The sequence below is a fragment of the Lepisosteus oculatus genome, chromosome 11 (assembly GCF_040954835.1).
Source record: "Lepisosteus oculatus isolate fLepOcu1 chromosome 11, fLepOcu1.hap2, whole genome shotgun sequence".
NCBI lineage: Eukaryota > Metazoa > Chordata > Actinopteri > Semionotiformes > Lepisosteidae > Lepisosteus > Lepisosteus oculatus.
This window is the reverse complement of record NC_090706.1, coordinates 32,785,659-32,809,924: the sequence shown is the minus strand read 5'-3', so window position 1 is coordinate 32,809,924 and position 24,266 is coordinate 32,785,659. Positions and strand designations below refer to the sequence as shown.

The 24,266-nt window shown below is 40.6% G+C and overlaps 1 protein-coding gene across 10 annotated transcripts in view; it reads right to left on the bottom strand.

The window, feature by feature from the left end:
- Nucleotides 1-24,266, bottom strand: part of LOC102683315 (protocadherin alpha-C2-like) — a 166,407-nt gene that overhangs the window by 126,112 nt on the left and 16,029 nt on the right. Inside the window, exon 1 of one of the 10 annotated variants that reach the window (XM_015349741.2) lies at nucleotides 21,247-23,786. The exons of 4 other annotated variants lie outside the window; for them this stretch is intronic. In XM_015349741.2, the coding sequence (XP_015205227.2) occupies nucleotides 21,247-23,616 (2,370 nt within the window). In that variant the 5' untranslated portion in view covers nucleotides 23,617-23,786. Of the gene's footprint in view, nucleotides 1-1,061; nucleotides 3,604-6,751; nucleotides 9,293-10,693; nucleotides 13,229-14,393; nucleotides 16,948-17,959; nucleotides 20,473-21,246; nucleotides 23,787-24,266 lie in introns of those variants that run through there. 5 more of the 10 variants (XM_015349740.2, XM_015349731.2, XM_015349738.2 and 2 more) reach the window with 5 other exon arrangements.

Here is a 24,266-nt window from a genome sequence, read left to right as displayed (position 1 = left end):
TGTCTTCACTCTTTTATGAGGCTGTGAATATGTAATAGTACAAATGTTGCGATGTATAACGGACAGAGGTAGTATCTGATCAGCACCGAGCCGCTGCATTTCAGCACCATCTTGGTGGACAGCGACAGTAAGCCTAAAGCCTCTGGGAAACACTGTCAAGGCTACGGTGGAACCACAACGGTTGCATATAGAAACTCTTTTTTATAGATTTAACTAATCGATCATCACCATTAGAAGAACAACATCTGGGCAAATAATAAAAACCGATAAGCCGAGACAGGGTGATTACGCTCTTTTAAATCAAACCATACAAGCACTCCGACTACTACGCTACTTTTTTTTGGAAAACTCAGCACTTTATGGGCGAGCTTTAAAATTGTCTCAGAAGCATTGCTCTTTTGATGTCACTTGCGAAACGCTGTTCCCAAAGTAAGCCGTCGTAAACAATTCAACACAAATGCAATAATAATAATGATATGAAAATCTGCGTTATGTCTACTGAATTTACTGCACTGACAAAAATAAAGTAAAGTATAGTCACGACCTCTCTAGTCACAGTATTAATAGTAACTGATGTAAACATACAGTACATTGAATAAAAAAAAACTCAACTTGCAGTTAAACTTCAATACCACATTTTAAGGTAAAAAACATATTATAGGGAATTGTACCTCTTACACCCTTGCTGTATCCTGGTGACCTTCAGTAACTTAATCAAAATTTAAGAAGTATCCTGTAAAAGCTTACTCCGTATGTGTATCTATGCAGTAATAAACCAAAATTACCCGAACTTACACCCCAGAGTCCTTGATAGAGTCAGCAGAACCAATGAGACTTGCAAACGGCTAGCAAAGCATCGATTAACACAAATCACCGTGCTCATCTTTCCTGCGTTATTCCACATTACAGAAAGTAGGCCTTTTTATAATAGGCTGTTCGTTTCTCACATCACCCATAGTACAGAATACAATCGCATCATTTTCTATATGTATTTAGTTAACTATGAGTAAATACAGTAAGTTTTAAATTGACTGATCAATTACAATGGGCTGGACGCTTACCTCTTCCGATGTTTTCTTTCGAGTGTCTGGGATGACCAGAGTGTTCCCATGGCTTCCCAAACCTATTGTAGAGCCTATACTCGTTCTGGGTCCCACTAACATGTAGCGCTTCTCTCCGGCTCTGTACTGGATACTGTGGCAAAGGGTTCCGTTCCCGCTAACGTCTGCGTAAGTCTTATCTTGTGAATACCTAGAAGAGTCGTCCCTCCCTCTGGAGCACTGGATTACAACCAAGAGGATGATACTGATCACAAAAAGGGCAGAAACCGACCCCAAGGATACCATTAGATAAAATGTTAAATTATTTTCTTTTTGGACTTCTCCCGCCTTTTTGAAGTCTGACACTGCGAAAGACTCCACTCTCTCAACAGTAGTAATAAGTATTGTCGCCGTTGTTGAAAGTGACACGTTCCCATTGTCTTTTACCTTGACGATCAATTTAAATTCAGTGTCATCTGCTTCCGTGAATGGACGAAGTGTCCTGATCTCTCCCGTGTAGCGCTCCAAACTAAAGAGACTGTGGTCACTAACATGGAGCAGTGAAAATGATAACCAGGCGTTGTATCCTATATCTGCATCATATGCCCGTACTTTAGCAACCAAATAGCCTGGATTCACACTCCTGGGAACTTCTATTGCAGCCTCAGCAGATCCGTTAGTGCTTAACGGAGACAAGATCACCGGAGCGTTGTCGTTCTGATCGAGAATAAAAACGTTCACCGTGACGTTTGTGCTTAGCGAAGGTACTCCGGAGTCCTTTGCTATAACTTGAAAATTAAAACTCTTAAGACTTTCAAAATCGAAGCTTTTTAGGGAATAAATATTTCCGTTTTCAGAATTAATATTTAAGTAAAGTGCCACAGAATTTTGTGCGCTGTCTCCTTTCCAAATGTGATATGAAACATGAGCGTTTTCATTTTGATCACGATCGGAAGCGCTGACAGTGAATACAGAACTACCGGGAGGGTTATTTTCAGCGAGGTAAAACGTATAAGGGCTTGATGAAAATACTGGGCTGTTATCGTTGATATCACATACCTCTACCATTATAGTTTTAAAAGACGACAAGGCAGGCTGCCCGCTGTCCTTTGCCGTTATTGTAATATTGTATTGAGAAACTGATTCCCGATCCAGTCGGCCTTTGGTTACCAAAGAATACATGTTTTCCTGAAATGACGTTTTCAATTCGAATGGAACGTTGTCAGAGAGCGTGCACACAATCTGACCATTGTTGTCAGAATCAATATCCGCTACACTTATCAGCGCAATCGCAGTACCAGGGCCCGAGTCTTCCGAGATCTGGCTAGTCAAAGAGGTCACCTCTATCTCTGGTGCATTGTCGTTTACATCTTTGATTTTTATTACGACACTACAGTGTCCTGTCAATGATACTTGACCCTTGTCAGTTGCTTGTACATCAATCTCATAAATTCGCCTCTCTTCGAAGTCTATCAGCCCCTTCACTGTGATTTCACCTGTGTTGGCGTCTAACTGAAACAGATCAAACGCGTTATTTCTTAAACTGCTGTCGAACGAATATACAACTTCTCGATTTGCGCCATCGTCCAAATCTGTAGCATGAACTTTAATTACAAAAGTACCCACTGGAACATTTTCATCTAGCTCAACCGAGTACACCTGTTGATCGAACACAGGCGCGTTATCGTTGATGTCAATAACTGTGACGGTAATATTGACAGAGCCTTTTCGTTCCGGCTTTCCACCGTCATAAGCAGTCAAAAGCAAATTGATCTCAGGCTCCAGCTCTCTGTCCAGTTGCTTTTTCAAGATCAAAAAGGGAATTTTACCTTCCTCACCGCGGTCTTTTACTTCCAGTTCAAAGTAATCATTTTGACTCAGTTTATAAAAGCGCAGTGAGTTAATACCCACATCTGGGTCGCGCGCAGCTTCAAGGGGGAAGCGCGATCCCGGCAGGGTTGACTCCGCTATTTCCAGGTGCTTCCCTTTCACCGGGAATTCCGGCGAATGATCGTTTATATCCACAATTTCGATTCCCACGTAATGGATTTCTAGCGGGTTCTCTATGACGGTTTTCAGGTTAATTGAGCAGGGGCTGCTTTTCCCACACAGCTCCTCCCTATCGATATTTTTATCAACGAACAAAATGCCATTGTTTTCATTTACCTGCAGAAGCTGTTCCTTAGACCCTGAGACAATGCGAAACCTTCGCTCTGTTAGTTTTCTCACATCCAGTCCCAGATCCTTGGCAATATTTCCTACAACAGCTCCCTGTTCCGATTCCTCGGGAATGGAGTAGCGTAACTGCGAACAAACGCGTTTGAAAAAGCAGAAAAGAAGAGCACAATGCAGAATCATCCCCCTGCTTCTCAGCTGTCTAGCTCCCAAGATCATGACGAAATATTCCAGTTTTTCTTGTGTTATGCCAAACTGATAGTTCTTCAAAAAGACCTGAAAGCATGAAAACTATTAAATCCACTTATAAGACGTCCTCGAAGAAGTCTAGAAATAAAATCCCCGTGGCCTGTCTTTTACTAAGCACAGACAACTCTTATGCCTGTCTCTGTGTACGAGCTTTGAAAGGGGACGGGCTTCGTCCTTTTGTGACGTCCCGAATCCTTCCTGCTGTGTAACAGTGACACCATGCGTCCTTATCTAATAAAATATTATTTTATGTAGCATATTTATATTATTTCGGTGATCTATATTATAGCGGTAAGTATACAATCGTAACGCAACATTTAATAGTAATCGTTGATGAGCAGCTTCTCGTGTCTTTAAGTTAAAATAAATTCATATTGGTGTTGGAAGTCCAGAAAGGGGTAAGTACAACCTAATTGCTCACCACTTATAGCAGTAACGTGGTTTTCGTTAGAGGCCTCTCATCCCAGTATTGACCATTCCCAGCTTTATTTAGCTTCTCCGTTTATTATGTACAAATGTGAAAGGGAAACTCGACAATGAGATATAGTTGACTAATACAACACCTTACCCTATCAAAGAAAAAAAATGCACTACAGAAGTGATATGATAACACAGCAATAGTTTGAACTCTGAGGAAGGACCACAAAAAAGCCCAAAGACAGCTCTGATGCCTATTGTATTCTACATTAATACAGACACTGATTTCACTTTACATCTAAAGATTTATTATTTTCAGTTTTAAAGCTAATAGAAAATAAGCACAATCTAATTGTTGAAAATCCTTATTTTTGTTAATCGCTAATTACTGCCTTAGGTTCACAAACACTATGACCCAGGCAGCCCAACCAAGAGTCAGTGCCCACTCCACTGACATACTGGATCTGTAATACTGTTACTGATCAAAACCATTGTTTAATCAATGCCCACTTAAAGAATAAAAAATCCCACACATTTGTTTTCAAATATTGGACCATTTCAAAGAACAGCAGGGTCTGATAGTTTTGCAACAGATATTAAAAGACTACGCACTGCAACTCCCTACAGCGTAGGTTTAATTGCAGTGGAAGAGGTAAATGATAACTGGACAGTAACAGAGTTCCCAAAAGACATCCTCCTCACTCTGGCTGAATTTGTCCTTGTGTTGTTCTGCTTTTTTCGCAGCACTATTTTAAGCTTAAGTGTCACCATGGAGACTATAAAAAGATTATCATATACCCATTTTTTTGTAGGATCTACTGGAAAACAAAACATTTTATAGACCTAAAGATGCTCATATGGTGTATTCTCCTTCTTCTTACCTTTAATAACCTACAAAATGCAATTTGTTCACTCAGCAGTGGACATTCAAGTAACAGGTAAAGTACCACTACATCATTCTTACATCATCCCAACAATACAATTCACTGCAAACAAATCGGCTCTCATTCATTCTGCAATACATGTTCTCATCTCCAAATGTCTTTTTTTATTCCCAACATTTTAAACTCAAATGTATTTGCAGCAATTGTGTTTTTGATTTCTAATACAGTCTGGGAGAAATAAACACACAAACAGGAGATCTGTGAGGGTATAGTATTGGTTATTTAAATTGTGTTCTTCCAGAGGAGTCCATTTTCAAAACTAAACTCAGTTCTAGTCCATCCATCCAATTCCTAGCCACACTATCAAAAACAGGGTTGGAGGGGAGACAGAGCCAGAGGTAAGCAGCGGGTACAAATTACAAATGTACTAGCAGTAAGAAACACCAATAACAGAACTTCTCTAATTATCCTATATAAAGTTTACTGTTATCTACAACCAACAAAGAAGTACAGAAGCCGTGAAATAAGCTTCAAAATGCTACAGCTATAAGCATATAGAACAGCCTAGAATCTATAACAGTTACGGTCACCACCCTCTCTTACAGAGGGTGCTCCAACCTCCTTATATTAGTCCTTTTAGTTATTACCTGCATTATTTCCTGTTGTGCCTTGTTTTAGCTTCCCTATTTAAGTTTTTCCTTCCTGCCTTCGGGGCTCAGCTCTGGAATACGGTAGCCCGATGGCCTGCCTACCACCAGGCTTCCCGAGGAAGCCTGAGGGCACAGGCCTGTTTACGCTCCCCGACCCACTGAGCCTGGGGTTTGGAAGGGAGCCCCGTATTTCCTGGATTCTTGTCTCGTCGTGTGTTCCTGTTTGTCTGCGTCTCCTGATGCATCTCCCAGCAATGGACTTATGGACTGCTTCCTGACTCCCCCTTGAACCTCCTTGGATATGTTTGCCTTTGGATATTCCCCGCACATCTGCACCACCTTCCCTACTTCACTGTGAGCACCAATAAACCTTGTGTGTCTCCCCTGAACCCTGTCTATGGTCCTTTTGCCGGATTTGCTGCCTCACACAGGGTCTAAACACCATCCTCCACCGGAGACCAACCCGGCTTCCGTGACAATAACAAACACTACAAAGGTCCACAATGGGACACATCCTTCTGAGATAATCTCCAAGGGCACCCCTGTCTGCTGGACCAAGATGTACCTTCTCCAAATGAATTAATCCGTGCATAGCAATCAGACAGCCTAAATAATCAATCACCGACCACAAACGTTTTACAGGTTTACTGCAAAACAAATCAACCTGCTGTGCATTAGAGGTACTAGAAGACACTTATCTTAAACTGGTTTTTAAATGTGTCCTCGAACTTTTCCAGTCGCCAGATTCATTAGTAGCAAAGGACGCATTGTTGTATTATTTTAGTATTATTGCATGTCAGTGATTCATGAATGTATCTTAAACATAGATACATTGTTCTGTTAGAACCCCTTGGATTCAGCATTGTAATGGAATGTCCACAGATTTTAACAGTGAGCTTCCTGCACTTCACTCTTCACTTCAGGGTTTAATCATTTACATTTTGTGATTAATGCAAGAAAACTTGTTTTTTTTCCCATTTTATGTATTACTGTAAATAAAATACTGTATGTTTTGATGGTAAATTCTAGGCTGCCGCAACAGATAGAGACTGTCTAAATTTGAAATACAATCTTTATGATGTCCAAAGGCACAAGCAAAGCATGACGCAACTTTGTTTTTGCAATGGGACAGCGCCGAAAATAAAACTATTCAGCATATTTGCTATGTTAGCTGTCTGAAGTTGTCTTCCCTTCAAACAGCTCAACCAATGACATCCAGCTATGAGAAACTAACCAGTGTTTCATAAATATACACATTAAAGTATAAGAAAAAATCTTATAATCAAAATATCATTATTTTGTTGATTTATTTGATCAAACGGCGACATACCCTCACCTCTCCGGAAGATTGCCTTCGCTTCTCTGAGACAACTAGAGTGTTCCCGTTGCTTCCAAGACCAATTGTAGAGCCTATACTCATTCTGGGGTCAACTAACATGTATCTTTTCTCCCCGGCTCTGTAATGGATACTGTGACAAAGGGTTCCGTTCCCACTGGCATCTGCGTCATTTTTTTCACTTGCATGGCTTTTGCGCATACAGCACTGCATGGAAACCAGGGTGACGATACTCATCAAAAACAAAAACGAAACTGATCCCAGAGTCACAATCAAGTAAAAAGTCACATTATTGTCCTCTTGGTGTTTAGCCGGATGTTTAAAGTCGGAGACGGCAAACGATTCTGTCTTTTCAACTATAACGATACGTATTGTTGCTGTCGCTGAGAGAGAAACGTCCCCATTGTCTCTCGCCTGTACAATCACTTTCTGTTCACTGTCGTCACTTTCCGTGAATGGGCGAAGTGTCCTAATTTCTCCTGTGTAGCGTTCCAGGCTAAAAAGGCTGGGGTCCGTAATTTGCAGCACTGAAAAGGATAACCAGGCGTTGTATCCTATATCGGCATCGTAGGCTCGCACTTTGGTTACGAGATACCCTGCATTAACGTTTCGAGCAATTTCCACGACAGCTTCAGCTGATCCGTTTGAACTTAAAGGAGACAAGATCACGGGAGCATTGTCGTTCTGATCCAGAATGAAAACGTTCACTGTGACGTTGGTGCTCAGCGATGGCACTCCAGCGTCTTTGGCTGTAACTTGGAATAGAAAGTTTTTTTGTGCTTCAAAGTCAAAGCTCTTTAAGGCATAAATGTTTCCATTCTCGGGATTGATATTGATGAAAGATGACAGATCGCTTCCCGTCACGTCGCCTTTTAAAATATAATATGAAACCTCAGCATTTTCATTTAAATCGCGATCAGAGGCGCTAACAGAGAATATGGAAGCACCCGGGGAGTTATTCTCGACCAAATAGAGCATATAGGGATTTTCTGAAAATACTGGGGCGTTATCATTCACATCTGATATCTGAACACTTATGGTTTTAAAGGATGACAAAGAAGGGTCTCCGCAATCTTTAGCGATTATTGTTATACTATACTGGGAAACCGATTCCCTGTCCAAACGCACCTTAGTTACCAAGGAGTACAAGTTATCCTGAACGGACGATTTCAGCTCAAACGGTAGCTCTTCAGACACGCTGCACGCGACTTGCCCATTCACGCCAGAATCCCTATCACTGACACTTACAAGAGAGATCAGGGTTCCCGGCTTTGAATCTTCGGAAATAACGTTAGACAAGGAGGTGACGTCTATCTCGGGCGTGTTGTCGTTCACGTCCTCAATTTTAATTATAACGCTACAGTCGACGCTCATGGGGGGCTGTCCTTTATCGGAAGCTTGTATGTCAATCTGGTGAATGTCAGACTCTTCAAAGTCTATTTGTCCTTTAACCTTGATTTCGCCCGTGTTTACGTCTAAATCGAAAAGTTCATACACTTTACTTTTCAAGTTAGTTCCAAACGCATACACCACATCCCCATTCGCACCATCGTCGACATCTGTTGCTTTCACTCTTATTACCACAGTGCCTATTGGGATATTTTCCCTTAATGTCACCGAATAGACCTCCTCTTCAAAGAGCGGTCTGTTATCATTGTTATCAAGAACAGTTACTGTGATGTTGAGAGTTCCAGATCTCGGTGGGTTTCCACCGTCAGATGCAGTTAAAAGCAATTTGTGAACGGCTTTATGTTCCCTGTCCAGGGGTTTATTTAATATTAAAAATGGAATTTTATTGTCTTCACCCCTGTCCCTTATCTCCAGTTCAAAGTGCTCGTTTTGAGTCAGTTTATAAAAACGCACTGAATTCACCCCAAGATCAGGGTCACGCGCAGCCTGTAGCTGGAAGCGCGCTCCCGGCACCGTAGACTCAGCAATTTCCAATCGTTTCTCTCCCTCGGGGAAACTGGGAGAATGATCGTTTATATCCACAATTTCTACTCCGACATAATGGATTTCTAGTGGGTTCTCAACCACCGTTTTTAGGTTTATTAAACACGCGATATTGTTCTCACATAGTTCCTCTCGGTCGATATTTTTATTCACATATAAGACGCCATTGTTCTCATTTACCTGAAAAAGCGGCTCCTTAGACCCAGAAACAACACGGAACCTCCTGTCAGTCAATGTGCTAGTGTCAAGTCCCAGGTCTTTTGCAATATTCCCAACCACAGCGCCGTGTTTTAGTTCTTCGGGAACAGAGTATCTTATCTGCGCAGAAGCTCTTTCCATAAAGCAGAGTGCAACAGCGAAAGGCAGAATCACACAAGAGGAGTACTCCCATCTTTGCCTTTGTCCTCTGTTTTTCATTGCTGATAATTCAAGCCAGTCTGCCCAGAAGAAAAATATATAATCACGTTCGACTTCGTAATTGAAACGTGTAAAAATGCGAAGCTGTAAATTAACACCTGACGAAAATAAAAAAGAATATCTAATCCGGTCTACGTAGCGTAACTCCGCTCTGCTCCACACAGCACGCACATTTCTCTAGGTTCCTGTATAAAAAATATCTAATGAAAGGGGCTGGGCTTTGATTTCAAACCATTTTCTTGTGTAATAGTGACACCATGCGCCACAGTTCAGTGTTGTGTTTTAAATACAGAATCGTGCAACTTCAAACTATCAAGCTTCTATATAACTCAGAAGGACCATTTTTGTTCAGTTTTGTTTGAGGTTTCACGAGGAGATCTTATACACCCTATTCGAAAAGCAACATCAGATGCCATATATTTATTTCAAACAAACGTAATCTTGACAGTTTTGTTAATAAAATGTATGGGAAAAAAACACTAAAACAATAATAGAGTATTGGAAATTGCGGCCTACAAATGGTCAAATCAACTTCTAGATTTTAAACCAATCAAGGGTGTAGTTACATGATGAAGAAAAAAAAATAGAACATCCTATAAAAATAAGCAAGAATTCAAATTTGCTACACCAAAGGCTCGGCAAAGAATTTCCAAGACTTACAAAAAGAGTTCAGTGAGTTCAGTGGTTCGCGGATGTTACGAGGTTATCGCCTCAGAGAGATTTACTGATTTCTATGCTCTAAAATGTACATAATGTGAATGCATCCCAGTTCTAAGGTCACGATAAATCGGTGTCCTAAACACAGTTTGTTTCCTTTAATACGATTATATGCATGCTTGGAATTACCCCAAAATAAAACGTATTGTATATCGTAGTTCTCATTCAAATTAATTTCATGGTAACAAATACAAATTCGTTCACTCTCAGCAGAAATGACATTTTCAACTTTGCTGTCGCAATACTTTTGTAGGGCACTGTACATGATAGGACTGCCTGAGGTATACAAAATACTTCCAAATCCGCATTCAGAAACCTTGTACTCTACTTTCTATTTTAATTAAGGAAATAATCATTAAAAAGCTGAGAACCGCTCATCCAACAAAAGGTTACATTTTCACTCAAGAAATAAAAACTTTAACAATGCTAAGATAGGCATTGCTAGTGTAATGTTCGTAACTGTCTTTTCTTACAATGTCAAGTGTCACGTAGTTACAATATTTAACTGTAGACTATTGAAATTTCGCTTAGAGTGAGCCTTTTACTGAAAGTTTTCAAAACCTCTGCAAACCGCAGCAATCTAATTTTCAGCACGTCAGACTGACGTTTAGGGAACATAGCCTATCCACTCCCTCTCGCATTTGCATTTGACATTTCCAACATAACAAAACGCCTACGCTTCCAATTAACAACATACTTCAGAGTCGAAATCATAATTTCACATTTGAGTCTTTACGGGAAAGCAACGTACGGAAAATACCTAAAACGTTCTAAAAGTGCAACACAAAGTCAGATTTGTCATTTTCAAAAATATTGCACAGAATACATTTCTGTGCGTATATGAATCGATCTTACCTCACCAGGACCATGATCTCCTCTCTCCTGGACGCGTAGAGTGTTCCCATTGCTTCTGAGACCAACGACAGCGGACCCTATACTCGTCCTGGGTCCCACTAGCATGTAGCGCTTCTCTCCGCCTCTGTATTGAATGCTGTGGCAGAGAGTTCCGTTCCCGCTGATGTCTGTGAGATTTGTATCCCGTGAAAACTTACTCGTCAAATAACCTTTAGGTCTGCAACACTGCATGGCAACAAGTGCGATTATACTCATCACAAATAAAAATGACACTGATCCTAGAGTTACTATTAAATAAAACGTTGTGTTATTTTCCTCGTGAACGGCAGCTGTGCTTTTAGCACCTGAAAAAGCATCAGTTACAGAATTCTCCACTGTGCTGATGAGTAGAGTAACTGTGGCCGACAGAGAAACGTTCCCGTTGTCTTTTACTTCAATAATCAGTTTGTGCTCAGTCTTATCTGATTCAGTGAACGTTCGAAGTGTCCTGATTTCACCCGTGTATCTCTCTAATCCAAAGAGACTGGAATCCGTGATGTGCTGAAGTGAAAACGACAACCATGCGTTGTAGCCTATGTCAGCATCATAGGCTCGCACTTTAGTTACAAGGTAACCTGCATTCACGCTCCGGGGTACTTCCACGACAGGTTCCTCGGACCCTTTTGCACTTAATGGCGGCAGAATCACTGGAGCATTATCATTTTGATCGAGAATAAAAACATTCACTGTTACACTGCTGCTTAGACAAGGCACCCCCGCGTCTTTCGCTATAACCTGGAAATCAAACTTTTTAATGTTCTCAAAGTCGAAGCTTTTTAGAGCATAAACATTTCCATTTTCAGAGTTAATGTTCAAGGAAGATAACACAAAACTTTCAGTGTCATCCGAAATATGATAGGAAACAAGGGCGTTTTCGTTCATGTCCCTGTCAGACGCTGTTACTGTGAATATCGGAACCCCCGGAATATTATTTTCAGCTAAGTAAAATGAATACAAGCTTTGAGAAAATTTGGGACTGTTATCATTTACATCCGATACCGTGACCTGAATTGTTTTCAAGGACGATAATGAAGGCTGACCGGAGTCTTTCGCAATTATAGTTATATTATACTGAGGCACCGTTTCTCGGTCCAAATGTGAATTGGTTACTAACGAATACAAGTTGTCCTGAAAAGACGATTTCATGTCAAACGGCACATTCTCTGACACTGTACAGACCACTCGTCCATTAGCGCCAGAATCCAGGTCTGTAACACTGACGAGAGCTATGACAGTACCGGGGCTCGAATCCTCAGAAATCACGTTAGACAAGGAAGTTATATCTATATCTGGTGCATTATCATTCACATCGCTGATCTTTACAACAACACTACAATCCGTACTCAAGGGGACATGGCCTTTGTCAGAGGCCTGCACGTTTAACTCATACACATCCCTTTCTTCAAAATCTATACTACCTTTAACTGTAATTTCACCAGTGATAACATCTAAGTCGAAAATCTCATACACTTTGCTTTTTGCGGTGTTTCCTAATGAATAAATGACTTCTCCGTTCTGGCCTTCATCCAAATCTGTAGCGTTTACTCTCGTAACAATTGTCCCAAGGGGAGCATTTTCCAACAAAGACACCGTGTAAACCTCTTGACTAAATATAGGTCTGTTATCGTTTATATCAAGCACGGCGATGGTAATATTCAGAGTCCCTGATCTTTGGGGATTGCCACCGTCAAAGGCTGTGAGGAGCAGTTTGTGTTCTCGATTGAGTTCTCTGTCCAAAGGGTTTTTCAGTATCAAAAATGGAATTTTGTTGTCTTCTCCCCTATCGCGCACTTCAAGTTCAAAATGTTCATTTTGGCTTAATTTGTAAAAGCGCAGTGTATTCACGCCTGTATCTGGGTCCTGCGCGCTGTCTAACTGAAATCTTGCTCCGGGCAGTGTCAACTCTGCAATTTCCAAGCGCTTTTCGTGTTCAGGAAAGCTCGGAGAATGATCGTTTATGTCCACGATTTCTACTGCAACATGATGAATTTCTAGAGGGTTTTCAACAACGATTTTCACATTTAACAAACACACACTACTTCTCTCACACAGCTCCTCTCTGTCGATATTTTTACCAACATACAATATGCCGTCGTTCCGATTAGCCTGCAAAAGCGGCTCTTTCGATCCAGAAACAACGCGAAACCTTCGGTCCGCTAAACTCTTCATATCAAGTCCCAGATCCTTTGCGATATTCCCTACAATAGATCCCTGCTTTATCTCCACGGGAATACTGTACCTTATTTGTGCAGACGCGCTTCCCCAGAAACACAAAACAGCAAACCGCACAATCATCCACTGAAAGAGAAATCCTTTGTTTTGTGTTCTTTGTCTCATGATGAACACTTCCAGTATGTCATAAAATTAGGCGAGACGACTGCGTTCATCCAGATAAATCCAACAAAATGCATCCCAAAGCATTATAGCGTAGAGACACGGGATTAAACAAATCCAGGATCCATAAAAGACACCGACCTGGCCTACGAACTAAATCAGTATGGCTTTCATAGTCGGAAGGCATAAACAAGCCCTGTGGAGGTGGGATTTTCTTTTCAGTAAAATCTTGAAACCAGTTCCCTGGTTAACAACGACACGGTGCGGTGCGTTTTAAAATTACACTTTGATTAGTTGTAAGTACTGTATCACTAATTGCAAAATATATTCTGGACATCAAATTGAAAAGTAAAACAACATTATCACAACTCCTATTATTCACCATAACTGCGAATGATTACACACTTCCCTTACAAGAAAACGTTTTGATCGAGAGTGAAATCGGTTCGACTTTTTCCTGAAATGAAAACGTAGCTGTATTGAGGATGCGCTTTTGCCAGCATTTAAATATTTTGAGAAAATTTGCTTAAATGTTTATAAATGTATTTTAAGAAACTTTTAAACGAATTTTGAAAAACAAATCTCCAAGTACCACAAGCGTGCTGCTGCCTAATGGTAATAGCATCGATAGGTCTACTGTCTCATCAATGAACATAAGAATAATAATACAATAACATGACGTCCCTATTAAGAAAAGCAAACCTTGAAAACCGGAAGAGTGATACCTGCTGTTTACACTGCTAAATAACGGCTCTTTCAATGGTCGGATTACAAACACATCGACTGCTGCTTGCAAACAAATCAGTTGGACATCTACAGTATGTACTCTACAACAACCGAAAGGGACAACATCACATGGAGTGGGTGTCCTTCCAAATTTACTAAACTGGGTCTTTGTAAACAAAAGGACCATAAAACACATACGGATCTTACGGTAGCATCAACAGCAATCAAGGTCATACGTGCAGACATACTCAACTCAACATGTCTTCACCTGAACATGACGTTTTTCTTCTTGGGCATGCGCTTTGTAAAGTAATTGAAACTTTAAACTGCTAAAATTTGACAACTATAACATAGCCTCAAATGTATCCTGTAACCATTGTATACTAAAAAAACTTACTTGTTGTCATTAAGAACGTTTTACTGTTTTCCACGTGTCTCTTTAAACAGGAGGGGAATAAAAAACATCATAATTGTATTAAGATTTAGACATTTTTGAGAGGTATTTGTTTTTAGCAAAACTACACTATATCCGTCTTCTAGTTGGTTTCTAAATTGATAAAAATACATGATCATTTTATTAACAAAAATAACCACAGCTTACCTCGTTAGGATCTTTGCTTCCGTTTTCTGCGAACACGAGTGTGTTCCTATTGCTCCCCACGCCAATCGTAGAGCCTATACTCATTCTGGGTCCCACTAACATGTAGCGCTTCTCTCCGGCTCTGTACTGGATACTGTGGCAAAGGGTTCCGTTCCCGCTGACGTCTGCGTAATTCTTATCCATTGAAGATCTGCTACTTATACGAGTCATTGATCTGCAACACTGCATCGCAACCAGTGTGATTATACTGACCAAAAACAAAGAAGACACGGACCCCAGAGATACAATTAAATAAAATGTTACATTATTTTCTTCTTGGCGTTTAGCTGTATTTTTAAATTCGGAAACGGCGGAGGATTCTATTGACTCAACGGTGGTAATATGTATTGTTGCTGAAGCTGAAAGAGACACGTTCCCATTGTCCTTTACTTGTATGATTAGTTTATGCTCACTGCTGTCGGTTTCCGTGAATGAACGAAGTGTCCTGATTTCTCCCGTGTAGCGCTCCAAACTAAAGAGACTGGGGTCAGACACCTGGAGCAACGAAAATGATAACCAGGCGTTGTATCCTATATCGGCATCATAAACTCTCACTTTAGTAACCAAATAGCCTGGATTCACATTCCGATGGATTTCTTCGACAGCTTCAGCTGACCCATTAGAACTTAAAGGAGACAAGATCACAGGAGCATTGTCGTTCTGATCCAGAATGAAAACTTTTACGGTGGCGTTGCTGCTAAGCGCTGGCACTCCGCAATCTTTCGCTGTAACTTGGAATTCAAAGGTTTTAAGCTCTTCGAAGTCAAAGCTTTTTAATGCATAAATATTGCCAGTATCATAATTCACACTGATAAAAGATGTAAGTCCGCTGTCCACGTGGTCACCTCTAAGAATTTCATATGAAACACGTGCATTTTCATCTTGATCTATATCCGATGCACTCACAGAGAACACGGAGGCACCAGGAACATTGTTTTCATACAAATAGAATGTATACGGAGTTTGAGAAAATTTTGGACTATTATCATTTATGTCTGAGATCGTCACGTTTACAGTTTTAAAAGATGACAAGGAAGGCTGTCCACGATCTTTTGCAATTATTGAAATATTATAGTAAGAAATGGTTTCTCGGTCCAAGCGTTTCTTTGTTACTAATGAATATAGATTATCCTGAAATGATGGTTTCAGCTCAAAAGGCATGTTTTCCAACAGGGAGCAAACAACTTGGCCATTAATGCCCGAGTCAATGTCAGCTACATTGACAAGAGCTATAACAGTACCTAGACTGGAGTCTTCAGCAATCACGCTAGACAAAGAAGTGACTTCTATTTCGGGAGCATTGTCATTCACATCTTCAATCTTTACCACTACGCTGCAATGCACAGTGAAGGGGACTGGCCCTCTATCAGTAGCCTGTACATCAATCTCATACATGTCTTTCTCTTCAAAGTCTATCAGTCCCTTTACTGTAATTTCACCAGTGTTAACATCGAGATTAAAAATATCGTAGACTTTACTTCGGATGTTATTACCAAATGAAAACACGACCTCGCCGTTGGGTCCTTCATCTAAGTCTGTAGCATTTACTTTAATTACAAAAGTTCCGATCGGAGCGTTTTCCTTAAGAGTTACTGCGTAAACCTCTTTTTCGAAAACAGGTGAATTGTCATTGATATCGAGAACCACTACTGAGATATTGAGGGTCCCCGATCTTTGTGGTTGCCCGCTGTCTAGAGCAGTCAGAAGCAATCGGTGCGCCGTATGGAGCTCTCTGTCTAAGGATTTCTTTAATATTAATATTGGGATTTTGTTGTCTTCACCCCGATCCTTTATCTCAAGCTCAAAATGTTCGTTTTGACTCAGTTTATAAGACCTGAGCGCATTGACGCCCACATCTGGGTCATGTGCCGTCTCTAAAGGGAACCGAGTTCCAGGCAGCGTGGACTCCGCTATTTCCAGACGCTTCTCCTTTTCTGGGAAGCTCGGAGAATGATCATTTATATCCACGATTTCCACTCCAACATAATGAATTTCTAAGGGGTTTTCTACCACAGTTTTAAGGTTAATCAAGCAAAGACTATTTCTCTCACACAGCACTTCTCTGTCGATATTTCTGTTAACATATAAAACGCCAGTGTTTTGATTTACCTGAAACGGAGGCTCACCCGATGCAGAAACAATGCGAAACCTCCGCTCGCCTAATTTGCCGATATCAAGCCCCAGGTCTTTGGCAATGTTACCCACAATAGATCCTTGGTTGTTTTCTTCGTAGACAGAATATCGTATTTGTGCAGACGCCGTCTTACAAAAGCACAGAAGACCAGCCACAATCAGAATCCTAAGTGACTGTTGCCATATTTTCCGATGGCGAAATTCGTTCGTGGCAAACATTTCCACTCGTTAATATCCCAGAGTGAGGTGAACGTGTTTAATGCCCAAATGCAGGAGACACTCATTGATTTACAAAAGCAAAACTGAAGAAATAAAAAGCTAAAAATACGCTCCGGCCTGGACAAAGAGACTACTTCCTCTGTGTCCTAAGCAGTATTCATCTGCAAAACAGCGTGCGAACTGCTCAGCACGGGGAGGAGCTGTACACCACTTGAAACAGGTCTTCAATACCGTATTGTTGTATAATAGTGACACCATGTGCCCCACATGAAAAACTGTTTCTATATTATTTCACTCAGATATGATTTGATCACAAGTATCATCTTCTTTTTCTAGAAATGTCACAGTGAGGTTATAAATACAACATAACGATTTATCGATTTATCCATTGATCGTTTTTCGATGGTATTTGTCAAGTACTTATCGAGATTTCATTAATTATCATTAATTAATGATGTTTAATAATGTTGCGATGCAAATAAAACGTCTGATAAACAGTATCATTGGAGTATCTTAACATCACTGTGCTCGACAACAACCAAACCGTTTCTATTGCAAACGTTGAGACGGTGTTTTGCTTTTTACTTGTCTGTTTATTAAGTATCCATGAACAATGATACTGGTAACGTCTGAATCTTACACATTGCTGGTTCTATGTGCTAGTAAGCCATATGTCTACAGATATACACACACATATATATTCCACCTGTACCTAGAGTTTGGGAATCTTCTCTGAAACTGAATGTTCCAGATTTCACTCAGTACCGGGTGCGCTTTCCTGCGATTGTGCCGCCCAAGACTGCATTGAATTATTAAGTAATCCCACCCCACTCACAGAAAGAACCACTCTAACCAAATAAAACTAATCCCGAATAAAAATAATAAACAATACTCTGATAATTAAAGATTCATTGCTTTATTTGTTTCGCTTTTCATTAAACTTTCTCATTAATAAGCAGGGCGTATGACTACTGACTAAGCGTTTTGTTTTAGAATAAAACATTTCCAACCACCGTGAAAGAAGCAAATAAACGCGCAGCAGGAGTGCACCGCTAGGTACAATAAGAAAACATTCAATTCAGTAGTACAAAACAACAATACAATATTTTTCCAACAATATTAAAAACAACTAGAAATATTTACATTTCAAGACCTAAAGAAAAGGTTTTCCCTACCTCTTCTGACGTTTTCGTCCCCTTTCCTGGGATGACTAAAGTATTTCCATTGCTTCCCAGACCAATGGAAGAGCCAATACTCATCCTCGGTGAGACCACCATGTAGTGTTTCTCACCGCCTCTGTACTGGATGCTGTGGCAAAGTGTTCCGTTTCCGCTGACTTCCGCGTACTTTGAATCCCGAGAGTATTTCGTTAAGCCTTTTGGTTTTGAACACTGGATTATGATGAGAAACATGATGCTGATCAAAAACAACGCCGACACAGAGCCGAGGGTTATCATTAAGTAAAAAGTTAAGCTGTTGTTCTCTAAACCCGTGTCTGCATTATTGATGTCACGCACGGGAAACGATTCGGTACTCTCAAACGTGCTTATAACTACAGTCGTTGTACTTGAAAGTGAGAGCTTCCCATTGTCTTTTACTTGAATAATCAATTTATGTTCAGTGTCGTCTGCTTCCGTGAATGAACGAAGTGTCCTAATTTCTCCTGTGTAGCGTTCCAGGCTAAAAAGGTTGGGGTCCGTAATTTGCAGCAGTGAAAACGATAACCAGGCGTTGTATCCTATATCGGCATCGTAGGCTCGCACTTTAGTTACCAAATAGCCTGGATTCACATTCCGTGGAAGTTTCTCTACAACTTCAGCAGACCCGTTAGATCCTATTGGAGACAGGATCACAGGAGTATTGTCGTTCTCATCCAGAATGAAAACGTCCACCGTGACATTACTGCTTAGCGACGGCACTCCAGCGTCTTTTGCTATGACAAGGAATTTGAAATGTTTAATAGTCTCGAAATCGAAACTTCTCAGAGCATAAATATTTCCATTGTCTGTGTTTATGCTCATAAACGTAGACATTGAATTACTAGACACTTCACTGTCTCCCTTATAATAAGATACCAATGCATTTTCATTTTGGTCCCAATCGGAAGCACTTACAGAGAATATAGAGGCGCCTGGGACGTTGTTTTCATATAAATACAATGCATAGTGATCTTGAGTAAATTTAGGACTATTATCGTTCACATCTGTTATTTGCACCTTAATAGTTTTAATAGATGATAAAGACGGAGTCCCAAGATCCTTTGCTGTGATCGTTACATCATATGTGGATGTATGCTCTCTGTCTAGGCGGCCTTTCGTTATCAGAGAAAATAAATCGTCTCGAAACGAGGGTTTCAATTCAAATGGCATGTTTTCAGCTAAACTGCAGACGACCTGACCATTGTCGCCAGAATCACTATCCGTAACACTAATCAGAGCTATGACAGTCCCCGGACTTGCGTCTTCCGAAATCAGGCTAGACAATGATGTGATTTCAATAGTTGGCCTATTATCGTTGATGTCTTTAATATTGACCAGTACATTGCAATGCACGGTGAATGGAAACGGGCCCTTATCAGTAGCTTGAACATCAATCTCGTACACATCATTCTCTTCAAAGTCAATCACCCCCTTTACTTTTATTACCCCAGTTATACTATCCAAGCTAAAAAGTTCAAGGACCGCGTTGCCAAATGTGTTTCCGAATGAGTATTCAACCTCTCCGTGAGGACCGTCGTCCTTATCAGACGCTCTAACCTGAATAACGAAAGTACCCACCGGGACATTTTCATCTAGCGAAACGATATAAGCCTGCTGATCGAATACTGGAGCATTATCGTTGATGTCGAGGACAGTGACGGTGATGTTGAGTGTGCCGGACCTTGCGGGGCTCCCGCCGTCAACCGCCGTCAAAAGCAAACTGTGTTTGGGGATGTGCTCTCTATCTAAATGTTTACGAAGTATCAGAATCGGAATTTTACTGTCGTCGCTGCGCCCCTGCACCTCAAGCTCAAAATGCTCGTTTTGACTCAGTTTATACAGACGCAGAGAATTGAAACCCACGTCTAAGTCGCGCGCGCCCTGTAAAGGAAAGCGCGCTCCCGGCAGCGTGGACTCCGCTATTTCCAGTAACTTCTCCTTTTCTGGGAAGCTTGGAGAGTTGTCATTTATATCTGTAATTTCTACCTCAACATAATGAATCTCGAGCGGGTTTTCTAGAACGATCTTGAGGTTTATGTAGCATTTACTGTTCCTTTCACAGAGACTTTCCCTATCTATTCTTTCATTCACAAACAAGACGCCATTGTCCTGGTTTACCTCTAACAGATGTTGCCGTGATCCAGTCACGATGCGAAATTTACGGTCTGCTAACGGAACGATGTCAAGTCCCAAATCCTTGGCAACATTCCCTACGAAAGCTCCATGTTCAAGCTCTTCTGGAACGGAGAAGTGCAATTGAGCCCAAGCGTTTTCCTGAAGCAGCGAGACAACCGCACAAGAGAGAAGTATCCACTGATATTCCCATTTTCTGAGCTCGCCGAGACACATTGCGAATAGGTAAAAACCACAGATGAATCCAGATCTGACGCAAAACTATGTTGACTCGATGCAGAATAACATGTTACTTAAAAAGCGTTCAATGCCGAGACCCCAAATTAATCTCAAAATCCAGTAGGAGCGCAAAATAAATACATAGACACTCTTCTGCTCTGCTTTGTGACGAAAACAGCCCGTGATATGGGATGGGCCTCTGATTTTAAAAACCCGATATAGAGTTGTGCTTGATAACAGCGACACTGTGCGTACTAATGTAAAATGACATTGGGTGTTCTTTCATTGAATTTTACAAAGAGGTAAAATATTACGCAAAAAAAAATGTCACTGTAAAAGCTTGTAAAGAACAAAACGTTTCAATTTAGATCAAGCAATGTGTTGGATTTCTATCATCTATAACTTGCTTGTATGTTTAGGACTCCTTAAAAGTTCACAGACTTTTGCTATTAAAACTGTGTCCACGCCTTTATGCAAGATTTCATTGAAAATGTCACCGTACAGGAAAACTCTGCAACACAAACCCATAAGCCTTACAACGGAATTAGCAAAAGCAACCTTAAAACATCACATTTAAAGGTCTTTAATGAACGTTATAGTTTCAACCCACCATGAAAAGCGAACAGGAAACAGATGGATAGAAAAACTTCACACGAAGAATTCTAAATACAATACACTCCAGCAGCAGCTAAAATTCCATTTTTCAGCAACTCTCTAAAATGGGTGAGAAGCATCTCAGTTTTACTAGGAATTGTATTACCTTGTAAGTAAACATCATAAATCTATGAAAAGATGTATAAATGTGTTTGTGTGTGTTGAAATATAAATACTGTACAATATATTGATAAATACCACCATATACGTATGAAACGTATAGTTTTAAATGTAATATAAAACAGACCAGCACGTACCTCTCCTGTATTCTTTCCTGTATTTTCCGGGAGAATGAGAGTGTTCCTATTGCTCCCGAGACCCATAGTTGAGCCTACGCTCAGTCTCGGTCCCACAACCATGTAGTGTTTGTTTCCAGCTCTGTACTGAATGCTGTGGCAAAGTGTCCCATTCCCGCTAACGTCCGCGTACATTTTATCCCGCGAATCCTTTGACGAATCACCTTGCTTGCAGCACTGAGTTGCTATGAGAGCAAAAATACTGATTGCAAAAAGAACTGAGACTGAACCCAGGGACGCCAATAAATAAAAAGTCGTATTATTTTCCTCATGCTGCTCATGTTTAAAATCAGACACGGCATATGATTTCGTGTTCTCAACAGTCAGAACAAGTATGGTTGCTGTTGTGGATAGTGAGAAGTTCCCGTTGTCTTTTACTTGTATGATCAACTTATGCTCAGTCTCGTCAGTGTCCGTGAACGGTCGAAGTGTCCTGATTTCTCCCGTGTAGCGCTCCAAACTAAAGAGTCTGGAGTCACTAACATGCAGCAGTGAAAACGATAACCAGGCGTTGTATCCTATATCTGCGTCATAGGCTCGCACTTTGGTCACCAAATATCCTGCATTGACATTCCTGGGAACTTCCTCAACAGCTTCAGCAGACCCGTTAGCGCTTACAGGTGACAAGATCACCGGTCCATTGTCGTTCTGATCTAGAATAAAAACATTAACCGTGACATTGCTGCTCAGCGATGGCACTCCAGCGTCTTTCGCTATAACTCGGAATTTAAAGTTCTTCAACTCTTCAAAATCAAAACTTTTCAATGCGTAAATATTGCCATTCTCCGAATTGATGTTTAAGTAAGAGTTTGTCCTCGTATCAAACATGTTGTTCTCCAGCGTGTATGATATAAGAGCATTCTCATTTTGATCCGCATCCTCTGCGCTTACTGAAAATATCAAGCTTCCGGGAACGTTGTTCTCTGGCAGATACAACATATATGGATTTTGTGAGAACTTAGGAGCGTTGTCATTTACATCCGATACGATCACTGTGATAGTTTTAAAAGATGACAAAGGAGGGTTTCCTCTATCCTTTGCAGTTATTGTAACATTGTGAACAGGAATGGTCTCTCGGTCTAAATTACGTTTGATTGCTAGCGAATAGAAATTTACTGTAGAAGATGGTTTCAACTCAAAAGGTATTTTGTTTGGTAATGTACAGACAACTTGACCGTTCAAGCCAGAATCAAGGTCTGTAACACCCATCAGTGCCACCACAGTGCCGGGATGTGCGTTTTCGGGTACCACACTATGAGATAAAGAAGTAATATCTATCTCCGGCCTGTTGTCGTTCACATCCTCAACCTTTACAAAAACGCTACAGTGCACTGTGAAGGGAAATTGCCCTCGGTCAGAAGCTTGTACGTCTATTTCAAAACTTTGATACTTTTCAAAGTCGATCAGCCCCTTAACCTTGATTTCTCCTGTACTGACGTCAAGTATAAAAGTATCATATACTTCACTTCTCATAGTGTTTCCAAATGAATACAGCACGTCTCCGTTAGCGCCGTCGTCCAAATCGGTGGCATTTACTTGGATCACAAAAGTACCAATTGGGACATTTTCCGGTAAAGTTACTGAGTATATTTCTTGATCAAAAACAGGGGTATTGTCATTGATATCGAGGACGGCTACCGTGATGTTCAAAATTCCCGATCGCTCCGGGGTTCCACCATCAAAAGCTGTCAAAATTAAATGGTGCTCTGGTTTCTTTTCTCTATCCAATGGAATTTGTAAAACTAAAACAGGAATTTTATTGTCTACGCTACGGTCTTTTATTTCCAATTTAAAATATTCATTTTGATTCAATTTATAAATGCGCAATGAATTGATACCTACGTCTTGGTCACGAGCACCTTCCAGTTGGAAGCGGGTTCCCGGGAGAGTGGACTCTGAGATTTCCAAGCGTTTAATCGCTATTGGGAAGCTCGGGGAGTGATCATTTATATCCACAATTTCTATCTCAACGTGATGCATTTCCAATGGGTTTTCTATGACAGCTTTCAGATTAATAACACACTTAGGGTTCACGTTACACAATTCTTCTCTGTCTATATTTGCGTTGACGAGTAACGAGCCGTCCTTTTGATTTACCTGAAAAAGCTGTTCTTTGGATGCCGAGACAACGCGAAACCCACGGTCCCTCAGTTTTTCAATGTTAAATCCCAGATCCTGAGCGATGTTCCCCACAAACGCACCAATATTTAACTCCTCCTGAATAGAATACCTTATTTGAGCAGAAGACCTCTTCCAAAAGCACAACAGACACGCAAAATGCAGAAGTCTCCGTCGATACTCCCATCTTTTTCTAATATCCTTTTGTACCATGACTACAGTGTTCAGAGAATACTACCAAGTTCTCTTAAACGGCCCTGCAGCAGTGTTGCCAGTGAAATATCCACGTTCATCAGCGGTCTTTATTAATATCCGGATAGAAAGTCAGCACAGAGGCTTAAGTAAAAACTGACCGGTCTGCACCTCCCTTACAAAATGCCGACTGTTGTTTTTAAGCAGAATGCTGTTTCTGTTCTGGGTAGGGCTTCAGTCTCATCGTCGGTCTAAAAACCCGTTATCTTTGATAACAGTGACACCATGTGTCGTCACACAGCTCCAGCAATTCACAGGTTTAGTGCTTCTAAAAGCACATTTACCGAGTATTTTCAAAAATAACCAAAGAAGGCTAATGATAACATATCGGTAAAAAGGCACAACCACTGTTTTGTCAACATAGGCCTCAATGCCGGTAAAAAAAAAAACAGATGCGCATTAATATTAGATTGTCTAAACACGAAATTTTCACTTTTGGATAGGAACTAAATGTTTTTATATCTTACTTTTACAATTTGATCGTTAGAAAAGCCTTATGCTGTTTTCCGTTGTTGCTTTTTTTTCAGAATTTTGTCAAACTTAAACATGCAATAAAATATTCATATGATATACACATTATAGGACATTGATCTGTTTTTTAAAGTAAACGA